The sequence below is a fragment of the Rhea pennata genome, chromosome 23 (genome assembly GCF_028389875.1).
Source record: "Rhea pennata isolate bPtePen1 chromosome 23, bPtePen1.pri, whole genome shotgun sequence".
Taxonomy (NCBI): Eukaryota; Metazoa; Chordata; class Aves; order Rheiformes; family Rheidae; genus Rhea; species Rhea pennata.
This window is the reverse complement of record NC_084685.1, coordinates 7212595-7225533: the sequence shown is the minus strand read 5'-3', so window position 1 is coordinate 7225533 and position 12939 is coordinate 7212595. Positions and strand designations below refer to the sequence as shown.

The 12939-nt window shown below is 41.1% G+C and overlaps 1 protein-coding gene across 1 annotated transcript in view; it reads left to right on the top strand.

Annotated features, from left to right (window-relative positions):
• Positions 1 to 12939, top strand: part of CSMD2 (CUB and Sushi multiple domains 2) — a 325353-nt gene that overhangs the window by 172327 nt on the left and 140087 nt on the right. Inside the window, exons 11-12 of the mRNA XM_062593772.1 lie at positions 1012 to 1115; positions 5959 to 6071. Of these exons, the coding sequence (XP_062449756.1) occupies positions 1012 to 1115; positions 5959 to 6071 (217 nt within the window). The remainder of the gene's footprint in view (positions 1 to 1011; positions 1116 to 5958; positions 6072 to 12939) is intronic.

Genomic DNA, 12939 nt, shown 5'->3' with positions numbered 1-12939 from the left:
GTGTGAAATACAAAAAAGTAGTGTGAAACTAAACTTGGTAGTGTAAGCTGTTGAAATTTTGGAAAATAAATATATTTATAAGCCCACGTATGCCACAGGATGAATGCATTCAAGTGTTTCTGTGCTTTCCTGGATCTGGGCAGTTAAGAAGCTCCAAGAAACAAATCTGCAGCTGATTATAGGTGATTAGTGGATGTAAAGCTATTCTGCATATTAATTTTCTTCCTTTTCTCTATGTTCACCCTGTCCAAGGCTGGATTTAGGGCCTCTGTCTTCTGATTCAAATTGTAATTTTTAGTTGCTTTCAAATGAGAGGGGTTTCCAAAGCAGCTGGGAAACACGAAGCACAAACCTCCTGACTTCAGCAGCCTTCTGCTCAGCGATACAGAAAGGCTGTGTAAACCCAGTCAGTGTTTATGAACAGGAGTGAGAGATTTGGTCAGAGCAGGAAGGACAACTCGGGAACTGAATACTGTGGTGGACAGATACTGCGATGGCTGTGTTTGCAGACAGCTTGAAGTACTTTCCTTGAGCTACCTTAACTGTAATTCGTGCAAAGCCTGTCTGGGTCTGACAAAGCTTCTGAAACCAGAGGAACTTTCTGACAAACACAGACCGAAAAAAGGACTCTCTGCTTGCACCATATGTAGCAAACACACTGCTTCTATGTACATTCAAATCCATCATCAGAATCTCTGCTTTATGCAAGAGATGGTCGCAATGCACAGTGAAAAAAGCATGCTGAAAGCCCAGCACACACATCTTTATCAAAAAAGTCATCCAGAAATTGAGCAGATAAAGCTAAAAAATCTGAAAGGTAATTTCAATATGAGCTGTATTTATCTATAAAGAAGTGCAATCATGCTATAAAAAGGGAGGACAGTCACCTTTGGTGACGTGCTGAAGATATCAATGCTCTTATAAATTACTTCTTGACAGACAAACAAATAAATAAGAATTTACTGGCTGTCTAGGCAGTTGATTCGTATTAATGTACTGCATCTTTGCCAGGTTATCAAACTCACCTTTGAAGAATTTGAACTAGAAAGAGGATATGACACACTGACAGTTGGTGATGGAGGACAAGTCGGAGACCAGAAAACTGTGCTTTACGTGTAAGTAGGAAGTCATTTGACACTGTGAGAAATCCGCCCCCGAGTTCTGGGGGTGATTTAGCTGATGTATTTGGATGTAGAAGTCTTAGTAGCTTGCTTGCTGCACCTCACTGAATGGTTTATACACTGCTTTTCATTTTTGGTGGGGTTGACTATTCTTGGTGTTCTCTCATCCCACTCTCTTAGGCTTCAGTTGAGGGAAAAGCTCTAATCTCTTTCCTTTTGCTCTCCTGAAGCTTTGTCAGGACACCTTACAGAGTGGTTGAGGCCACCAAAGGAGCTGAATGAACAGGCTTAAAATTCTGATGCTGCAGTAAATGCAAACCAGGCAGAAAATGAGAACTGGTGGGACCTGTCTCTCCCTTACTGTCCATCTTGTGCAGTCATTTTTAGCAGTGCAAAGTGGCTGTAAATCCATTATCTTTCTCAGTGACACTCTGAGCTTTTTACCCCCACTGTGCATTTGTATAAACAACGTCATAAGCTGCTTCACTGCTGAGAATCTGTCCCTCTTTAATTTCTGTCCTTTAGCTTGCTGATTTAATGTTCTGTAGAGGTTTTCTCAGTAGAGAAAACATTGTACGTAGTCCTGCTTTCCTTCCAGGCCTTCTGATGTCTGTGTTCACTACACAAATGTTTCTTTCAATTTTACTCAACTATAAATGAAAGAAACGGGTCTACTACAGGACAGTTCCAGCCATGCAGAAGGAAGATAGGAAATCTCTGATGCTGCTAGTTGTTAGAATAAAGAATTGTTAAGTATTGAGTTTATTGTGTGTAGAGTATTTGAAAACCAGGCTTTTTTTTATGGTGAGGCTAATATGGGGAAAATAACCGGGAAATAGGCTCTCTGGTGGTACTTTCAGTCTCTTCCTCAGCAGTTAATAACTGCAGATAGTTTTGGTTTAAGTTGGAAGGAGCATGTCAGTCAGCACTATGTAAATAAACTTGTGGGTTGGTAGAACAAAGGCCCTAGGAAAGGGCATGTGCAGAGGCCTCAGAGTTTTGACTGAGGTGGAAATGTGCACAGCGCAGAAAGGTCTTTCTCCCCTATGAACTATAATGTCTCTGAATTTTTATTTTTTGCACATACGATGTGTTCAACTCTGAATCGGTACAGTGTTTAGGTAACAGTCATGCCTATGACCTTGAGATAGGTCAACATTTTTTAAAATAGTTACTAGAAAATGCCATGGTAGAAAAAGAATGAATCTTCATCATCTTCAAGAAGGTCGCTTGTTCTCATTAACCTGCTAACCCTGATGGTTGTATTTGCCCCTCCTCTGTTAATGTCCTGCCCCATTCCTTTCCCAAAGGGTTAGTGAGAAATCAGTTTGTGCATCATTCAAATCTAATTGTGAAAATTGGGTATCATTCAAATCGACTTTCCTGAAAAAGCAGTAACTCTGATATAGCTCAATACTGTGTAAATTTATGGAAATCCAAATTTTTAAAACTTGGAGGCCTGCTGTGAGCACTGTGCATTTGAGTCCTTTAGGAAATCTGTCCACCTCGCTCTCAGTTTGTCTGCTTTGAGCAGTGTGATTCGGTGGCCCGAGCCTGGCCGCTTCTCCGAGAGGGGCGTCCTGCTTGTCTGCACGTCACTGCCTCTGGAGCAAAGAGAAGGCATCAGCTGGTGGCCTCTGGCAAAGTCTTAGGTATCCCGAGGGCACCTGCAAGAGCTAGATATTGGGGCAGAAGCAGAAGAAAGTCACTGTATGGGACCTTCAGAAGGAGTATTTGAAGTGGTGAACTGGGCCATCAGTCAGGGAGTCAAGGTTACCACCATCTGCTTTGTCTTGAAAGACTCCCCTTCTTTTCTGCCTAACTGAAAATGTGCCAGAGAAAATAATTCTCCAAAATCTTCTCTAGCAAAGCTGTGGTACTCTTTCCAAATGGTGAAGTATATTTCATATTGTGTTTTTTTCCTCCTCCTCTTTGCTTGTTTTTCTACATGAATCAGCCTCCCACTCCATTTTCATTGATCTTAATGCTCACTTGTCTCCCTCAAATCTCTGTTTCTCTGTGGTGCTTTTTACTCTACATTTCTTTTCAGGACATAAACAGCAGTGATACTTAGGTCAGAAGCTCTGAGCTGCAATGTATATAAATGTAAAGTCTGATCATTGCAAAAGTGTTTGTAATTAAAGTGTCACAGAACATTTCACAGCTGATTGGGCCAAATGTGCAAATTACAGTCAAGGGAATAGTTTGTAATAGCTTGCTGTAATGATTTCTCATTCCCTCCCCCCCTTTTTTTTGCCTAATGCCCATGAAGATTTTCCTAGACTCACATTTAATCATTCTACATTTTCTCACTCTGTATTAGCTACTCAGTACCTTGCTAATGCAAATTTTGGATGTCTGTGATTGGCTGCACAGGGTGTGGTGTGTAGTGTCTTCTCCTGGTGCAGAACTCTCTCCATTAAATTGCTGATGCCAATCCTGTTGATTTTTACTTTTCTTTTTAATCCGGGAGGATAAATTGAAAGCTAATGAAATGTGAAAAGGATGTGAAGACCACAAAAATGTTCTGTTCATAATAAATGTGATTGAAAATCCATGCACAATATTTTTTAGCATTTACCAGCTTTTTATCTAGGGTTAGCTGAGTTCATGTGCTAGGCATAGCCACTGGATAGAAGCTTTAGCTTTCTTGGAGGAATCAGCATCCAGAAACCTAATCTTGGAACAGATAGGATTTTACTTCTCTTATTGCTCTTCATTTATTGTTGATTATTCAAGAAGAACTCAATCCTGCAGCTTTTCAATCATCAAATCAAATTCCGTAGCACCTGAGTTTATCCCAAACTAGGTATGAAAAGACCAGGTGTTTCCAGTCTCAGTCTTATCCCTGTAAAATGCATCCTAGAAAACGTATGAGGTTGTTAGGCTGAGATTTCTGGCTAGCAGAGAGGATTTTATTCTCCAAAGTAACAAACACCCAAATCAATCATTCAGCTTGTTAAAGTGGAATGGGAAAGCATGCAAAAACCTTTGAAGCGCTTTTTTTTTCTGAAGGTTTTTTTCTTGGTACCTTCCTCATTCCTGTCTGTCTGCTGCTTAAATAACTGCAGAAAAGTCAATCATAAAACTTTTACAAAGCTTCTCCAACTGCCATCAAACTCTGGATGCAAAACAATTGTTAAAAAAAAAAAAGTTAATTCTTAACTTACCAACACCCTGCGATCAATACAATTTCTGGTGCAGGTCAAAACAATAACCAAGCAAAGGTGGGGGCAGAACTAGGAAGGCTATGGTGGGCTCAGGAGGCATGAGTGCAATTGCAGGAAGAAGATACTCCAGAGCTGGAGTGTTGGCCAGCTTCAGGTGTTATAGTAGTGCCTTGTGGTTATGTGACAGCTAAAAATCTGTAGGATAGGGAAGAGATTTATATCTATAGCATGATTAGTCACATTCACATCTTTTAGATACCTGTTAGCTATTTAAAAGTATTTGGCATATGGCAGGTAGCCAGAATGTCAAGCAAGCAGAGTATGATCATAGTAGCATAACCCTTCAAGGAGTCATTTTGCTTCACTCTAAACAAACTGTAATTGGCAGATCAGCCATACTGTCTCAGATTACCCAGGAAAGTGGGAATTGCAACAATTAAGCCTGAAGGTTGCAAGTTATATTTATTCACAGGATGCTATCAACACACAGCTGCTGGGTTTTTTCTTCTGCAGTATTGGTTTGCAACAATTCTGCCTTGAGAGCTCAGGGATCAATTTTATCAAGAAGTCTTTCAGGTGCTGCTATTATACTTGAGAAAGATGCCAGGCAGAAGCCACAGCTATACATATGTATGTATTTAGATTTAAGCAAGCACTACAGGAAAAAGCACCAATCTACTCGCAGTAGTTACACTTAAGGTAATTTAAAAATAAATCACAGATGATACCTTAGGAGAAATAGTGTAATAATAAGATTAAACACTGCCACTAAGGCAGGCAACATAACACTCATACTCCTATAGTAATGATCCCTTCCCACGCTCTGTTACTCCACTTTCAGAAGCAAAGGGAAAGGAAGAAGCTTTGCTCAAAGCGGGCATTTGTGCATGTGTAAGTGCCTATATTGGTGCTTGTGTGGGTGGGGAATAAAACTCTAAAGCTGTGTTGAACCACGGCGAGATGATTAGTCCCAAAGGCTGAATGAGCCACACATGGCTCATTAATACAGATACATTGGTGACATTTTTCCTAATCTCTTCAGCTCTCTTAGGAGTATCCTTGAAAGATAGGCAATGATAGATCATCTTGTACTACCTGAATTTGTAGCATTTTTCAAGGATCCACAGAACATTCAGTGAATTTGAGGGTTGCTCCTTGTCTTCTAGGGTGTTTTTTGAGATCCTTGTAGGATCTCTGTCAGGATAAAAAGAAAATAACATGTTGAAAGTAAGTTTTCTGATACCAGAAAACATCTGTAAAGGCAGTTGAGAGCATTCAGTCACCAGTATGGGTTCTGGGAATTGTATTTGTTTGTTTACGTTTTGCTTCAATGAGAGAGGAAATGATTGTTATTGATGCTGGATACTGCTAATAAATTGCAGTAATGGTACTAAATTGTAATTATAGCGGTAGTAATAACTTGCAGGCCCTCAACTAAGATGGAAGACTCACTGTTGTAGGTCATACACAGCAACACGACAAGGAGGCTCATCTATCTTGAGAAGCTGTCAGGTTTTTGGATGGGGTTTTGTTTGGGGGTGATTCTTAATTGTGTTGCATTGTTCTGGCTATTTCTTAGTCCTGCAGAGGAACATGTGGCCTGTATATGTGTAGGATACTAAGTTTGTGCAGGTACACAGATTATTTATTTCTATTTATTTTTACAGCTTGACAGGTACCACGGTTCCCGATCTCATTGTCAGCACACACCACCAGATGTGGCTCCTCTTCCAGACGGACAGTGTCAGCAACTTACTAGGATTCAAAGCAACCTATGAAGGTAATAACTTTTTCTCTTCAAAAGTTGGCTCCCTTACATGTTTTAAAGGGGTCAGCGATGAGATGGGTCCAGTTGCCCGGGAGAAAGGAAGCTTTGCAAAATGCTGAAGACCTGTAGACTTTTCCTTAAAATACAAGCTTTGCGCCAGTGTGACTAGAAGAGTTTCCATGATTTCTCTTCTATGGAAGCAGTCTAAGTGGATAATATTTCAATGCCATTTTGTTTGCTTTTTTGGAAACGAGCTGCTGAATTTCAGCAAAGAGGTGGTAATAGCACCTGTGTCTGTCCAAGGAAATGAGATCAAGGGATCAGTGGCATCACTAGATTACTGGTGTCAACTGCTTCAAATATGGATTGATCTAGAGTATTACAAATGAAACAAGAGTTAATGCTGAGATTTTCAGAAGAATCTCTCAAAATTCATTAACATGTAAATGCTGAACTCTGTCATAAACTAGACTTTCTGGTGAACACTGGTGCAAGTGCACAGTCCCCTTCCTCCCTATGGGAGTCTTGCCCAGGTGGCTGGGCAGTGTGCTGCTCTGATGCATCCTCCAGCACTGATGCACATCAACTCAGATACTAGATTCTATTTGATTTCATTGTTGTCTTGAACTTCTTTTCAAAATTAAGTACTTTAATGTCTTTGAGTTTTCTGTAAAACCTTGCTGATACCAGGGGTGGCTACTCTTACAGCTCTGGTGCCTAAAACTAAACACATAAATCTTTATTTGGACCTGATTCGGAAAAGTCTGAGTATCAGCAGTAACATTTAAATCAAATTGTTCCTCCCTGGGGCCTTAAATGCACCTTAGCATTCATTCATATTCAGAACTGTTTTCGTGGGACTTGCTCTGGTTCGGGGAAGTGTGATATTGTGCCAAGATGTGCTCATGGTAATGTAGCTTATTGATGCTAAAATAACAGTTAGGAGCCTGAAGGGACTTGTCCTACCAGGAAACCTAGTTGAACTAAACACTAGCGTGGCCAGACAGTCTGAGCAGTACTTGAGGGGGCACTGGGTCATGATGCTTGAGTGTTTACAGGATGGCAAGGCTGCATCGGCAGAAAAGGCATTAGAGATACACAAATGAAAGTTAATGGAATTTAAAAGAAGAAAAGGCAAATGTAGTCTGACTGTCCACAAGTCTTAATGGTGCAATCTCACTCTCACTGGCTGTGACTATACCACTGGAGAGCACTCACCCTGCTGTCATCCGTGTCCTGCCACGCTGGTCTGCGGCCGATTCTCAGCAGCCTGGTACAACACAGCTGCTGTCCTGCCTGCTAGCTGTGGAGAGGTGAAAGTGCTCTCCAGCAGTGCTCTTAGATCCTGCCTGGTTTGTGACTCTTGTCCAAGATTGTTTCAAGATCTTGTGCAAGGCAATGTAGACATGCCCTTAGAGTCTTCTGATAGAAATTGTATCTGTCCTTATCACATAGGGTATAAAGTTGAAAAGCACATAGAATGGGGGCTTTATCACACTGTAATTCATCTTCTGTGCGCTTTGGCTCTTCAAGGAACTTGATTATTTCCTTCTTTGACTTGCTTTGATATTATGGGTAGCTTGAGCTATAGCAAGACTGAGTCCTGCTTAGTCCATATGAACTCACCATAGCTTTGAGGAGTACCATTATCTTTCATGCTTTTGAGTCCTGTTTCATGGAGCTTCCAACATCAAAAATGCTTCTCCTTCCCCTACTCATCAGCTTTAACAGGGCAGTATCTGCAGTTTTGGTAAATTCTTGCATGTCTGTAACCTTCTAGAGAAGAGGGACTGTTCTGGCTATGCTGTCACTGGTGAGTGTAAAAGGAGAGAGCCTTCCCTGAGGAGTGTCCGTTCTTTGTATGTATTAGAAGTAGAGGCTGCCCTCTGCCTTTTTTTCAGATGTTTTCTGTTTTCCTGGACATCTTTGCAGTGTTCACGTGCATCCTTTGGGCCTTGCAGAATGGATCTGTGCATCAGCAATGACATGTATTTCTGACCCTAAGGTCCATTCTGACTCTAGTCTGAGGTTAAGGTAACCCCTAATCAGCCAGCTCCATAAAATTCTTTTAATTTTTGCAAATGCTTTGAGCTAGAAAGAAAGGGACATTTAAGTAAGAGGCAATTAGCACTTGCCAAATACATTATGAAATTATATGCAACTTGCTAACAAGTTTCTGTATCAGTTTTATGACCACACTTTTTCCTAATTGTGAGAGGAAAATTACAGCTAATGGAGCTATATAAAACCAAGACTGAAAATCTACCTAATAGAAGGGCAGAGTATTGCTTATAGAGTATGTTTAAGTAGCCATATATCCTAAAATACTTGTAAGTTTTAGTGTACATTTTAAGTGTAATGCAATCATAAACCCTCCTGCTAGTGCTGAAATGAAATGGTTACGCCTAAGAGATTTATCGACACACAAATTGAAGGACCTATTGGAAGGAACATGCTGAGGAAGGCAATGTGCTGTCAAATTTTTAATGCGGAGTTCCTGGGAAAGGAGAACCAACCTGGCCCTTTATCTGCAAGTGCAGATAAAGGGAGAATATATTTGCACTAAAACCAGTGTATTAAACGTGAGCTATCCAGACTCAGTTTTCTCCAGATCTACACTGCAAGATTGGATGCATTGGGAACAAATGTTCAGCTGGTGTAAATTAGTATGACAGCATTGATTTTCAATTAAGCTTTGTCAGCCTTTACCAGCTGAGGATCTGGTTCATTAATGTTCATGAAGATTACTTCTAAATCTCCTATGTCTCAACTGCAGCCACTTTTATCCTTTTAAACAGACATTCTCTCATAATAGTGAACAATGTTTCTGGACTTCGAATGCTTGTCAGAAGAAATCTGTATTAAGCTCCACTTTGCTGGCAATGTCTTTTCTTTCTCACAGCTATAGCAAGCTGATTGATACTGCAATTTAGTGCTTGACTTGCAAGAGGGCTTTACAGCCTCCTGGGGTCCTAGGTCTTATCTTCTTCCTTCTTTTCTTTAATCTAAGACAGTTCTTCCGAGAATGCCATGCATTTATGGCAGGCTGATACCTTCCACAGCCATCGCAGTGGTTCTTTGAATGTTCTTTCTATATGCGAAAGAGAAGATAATCTGTGGTGGGGATAAATTTGATTGCCAGAGAAGAGCTTTGTGAATGATAAGGAAATCCCATTGCCCTCTGAACCTTTTTCCTATTCACAGGTAGGGTTCAAGTAGGTGAGTGCTCTCTGCAGCACATATTTAATGGGAGCTTTGAATAACTGACTTGACACATCCTTCTGTTCAGTACTTCAGATATTCAGTAGCATCCTTGCCATACATATGATGTCTCCATGAATAATTAAGAACTAGATAAAATAACATTTTTAGTAAGAAAAGTTTGACTGCACGGAAGAAACGCAAATCAGAAGGAGGCAAATCAGATCTGAAAAGGTAAGGAGAGGAAAAGCTTCATTTCAATCAAGATGCACAAGTTGGACTTTGTTAGTCTGATCTTAGTTCCCAGGTCAAACGCTTGTAATATTTTGGAATAAATATTTCATTCAGTTAAGGTTTTCAAAAGTTCTTGGGAATTTAGGGCTCAGTTAAGAGCCCATATTCCTCAGGTACTTTTAAAATCTTGTCCACAATCCTTCTGTGGTTATATTCCCCATCTGTGGACTGAAAATAATGTGTTGTCTTCGCAGGGGACTTGTGGGGAAAACTGTGATGCTGTTCCTCATGATCTTGAGGTTATTACAGGCAATAGTATAAAATTAAGTCAATACTATAAAATTCCGTGGTAGGAGATAGAAATATTAAAAAGAGGGGAAGATTGGATCAAAGCTCAATTTTAACTTATTTTTATATTTAGTTTAAATGTATTTTAATATATATTTATAATAATTCAAAGTTAAAACTAGATTTACAGAAACACAGGCACACTGATGTAGTTCGGATTTCTGTTGCAGTTGAGGTTGGATTGGGTAAAACCGACTCAGGCCTGTGTTCTGACCTACCAGCATGCTGCAGGCAGAGGATGATGAAACAGTATTTACTGTTGTTTAAATGCTGACTAAGTGTTTGGCTCTGGAGAGCTTAGCTTTAGAGCTCAAACTTAGCCCTGTGATGCTAAGAGGCTTAGGAGCTTGGCAGAGCTGCAGCCCGAAGGTTTCCTTGACCGACCTCTCTGGCTTTGATCAAATCAGCGCTGCCCAAGGCGTGTGCATCGGCTGAACTCCCTGGGTGTCCGCGTCTGTTTGCACTTACGCATTATGTGGAGATGTGTTTGTCTTTATACAGGTGCCTGCAGATAAGCTGCATATACATGTGTATAAACACCTTTATATATGTAAACTGTAAACACATATTTAAAAAATAACCTCTTAAGTTGTCTAATCCTATGAGACTTGAGGAGAAGAAAATACCCTCTCAGACTAGTTCTGATAACTCAGTTGTTGATAGTTGGCTGTTGAAACTCAGAGTGAGTTGTGTTCAGTGGTCTCAAGCCCCGTCTGTACGGGCCCAAGTCTGCCTCGGTGAGTGGCACGTTCCCCTCCCTCCCCTCGACTCGTCCCCTCCATCCCCACTCTTCGTGGCAGGTGTGTGAGCCGGCGTCACAGGTCTTTCTGACCAGAGCTGATACTTGGGTGGTTTCCTCAGGTATGGCTTTGAAGTGCTTACAAATCTCACACCTCGCAGATGCTCTCTTCAAAATGACTTGTTCAGGGCTCACTTGCTGCTCTAGAGCCTCGATTTCCTGCACAGACGTATCAGGAAAGAACAGAAATTCCTTTGGAACATGCGATTACAGCCCGGGAAAGCCATGGTCTGCATTTTGGGTGCTGCAGTGTTTGCACGCACAGCTAACGCTGTGTAAGGGACCAGAGAGTTGGTGCTTGTGCTCCCCACACGAGGTCTTTGCCCCCGCAGCCTGTGCTACTTGCTGGCATTAGTCACTGGGCAGTGTAGGCTTGGTGCTGTGCAAAGGGATGCAATTTCCCCACCCACCACCAGAAGACAAAAAGCATAAATAGCTGATGGAAAAATTTCTGGTGAAACATTTTCCATTAGAAAACTCTGTTTTGTCAAGATCTAACTGTTTTGTAAGAATATATCTGCATGATATAATATTTGATGGAGAAATTTTGAAAGATTCTTTTCAACTTGTTTCATTTAAATAATGTCAAAACACTTGATTTAGTTGTCCTTGTTTAGTTTTGACTTTTACTATTCTAATATGGGAGTGATTTTTACTTAAACATTCATCAGGTGAAATGTTTCAATCTTACTGAAGTAGCATGTTTTGATATTTCTGAATCACTCATGTTTGAATTTCTGCTCTGCAAAATATCTCATGAATTTATCTATATTTGAAAAGAAATGTGGAAACCATGGAATTTTCCTAGGGACAGAAATTTCTGTTTTCCCACCTCTCTAGTGCAGTAAAATGTACAGGCTTTGTGTGCAGGCTGCTGACACTGAGATCACGTGCACGATGGCAAATGTGAGCTCTGATTCTTCAGTTTTCCCTCATTCTTCGACCTGTGATTGCACTCTTTGTTTGTAGAGAGCTGCCACTTGGGTTTGTGCAGTGTGACGAGAAAGGACCGCACAAGCTGATGGGTGTAGGTGGGGGGAAAAGCCTAGGAGAAAGGAGTCCTTTTAATCAGTGCCTTGAGAGTGTCTGTGTTATCTTTATTCTTTCTCATCTGAGGGTCAAAAGCGAGTTTCTTTCTTTGCTAGGCTGCATCACTTTTTCTGAGCATCTGGTAACCTGAGCGTGCTGTGATTTTGCAATAGCTGCAAGTTGAGCACTTGTAGCTCCTATTGACTTATGCAGCAGCGGAGCTGCTTAGCAGGTCTTTCTGCAGCACCTGCGCAGGGCTCCTGTTCTCACAGCTCCTGAGGAGCTGCTGATCCATGCAGAGGCAAGGTCTCCAGGTCTGTAATAAAATCCCAGCCTCACTGAATCTATAGGCAAGATTCCTAGGGGCTTTCCTAGGGGTAGGGTTCCCTTGCTGGAGCTGTGTGTAGGTGATGGTGAGCTTCATTTAGCTTCAGGCTAAAAAGCTTTGTTGCATTTCAGTGGCAGAGCCTCTGACTGTGGAGGGTGATCTCTGCCGGTAGCGTGAGAGGTGTTTGGACTCTTCCTGCTCCCCAGCAGCACGGGAGCGGTGGGCTCGGTGGTGACTGCATTGCTTACCCTGGCCCTTAGCACCTTGTGCACTGCTGTGAGAGTTGCCTGGAGGGATATGCACTAGCACCCATTTCATTATGACCAGATATCAACAACCAGAGTGGTACCAGGACATCTAAATTTAAAGGATTTCCCCCAAATGATACGTAAAAGAAAGACCTTCCCTGAGCCTCCAGTGTATCTGTTTGCAGTAGCAGACAGCTGGAGATACCTGGATGGAAGGCACCTGACGAGACAGCCTGCCACATGTATTGTTTGCTAATACTGTATTTCAGGACTTCAAGATGCAAGAAGGAAAGGCATAACAAAAATTCATTTTAAAGGGTTCTTGATAGCAGATTAATTCTAGCAGGACAAAGCTATCAATCTCCCATGACTCTGTCAGGTCATAGTACTACATGTTTAAAATGTGTTTTCCCCTTGGACTGCGCTGATAATTCTTGGATTTTGAAACTCAATTCTCTTATCGTAATTTATGCTATTTGTCTCATGCACTGTTTGGAGAGTAATGTGCAGTTCAGTGTTACTTTTATATCCAACCTGTTTTATTTGGTCCCTATATGCAAGTACAAATCTTCAACTTTTGGATTTTCAGACTCTGCAGGAAGATGTTTAAATCTAGGCAAACTGTTTTTACTGTCAGGCAGAAAAATAAACCTAAATCATGAAAACTTTTCTATTAATATTAATTTATGTTAA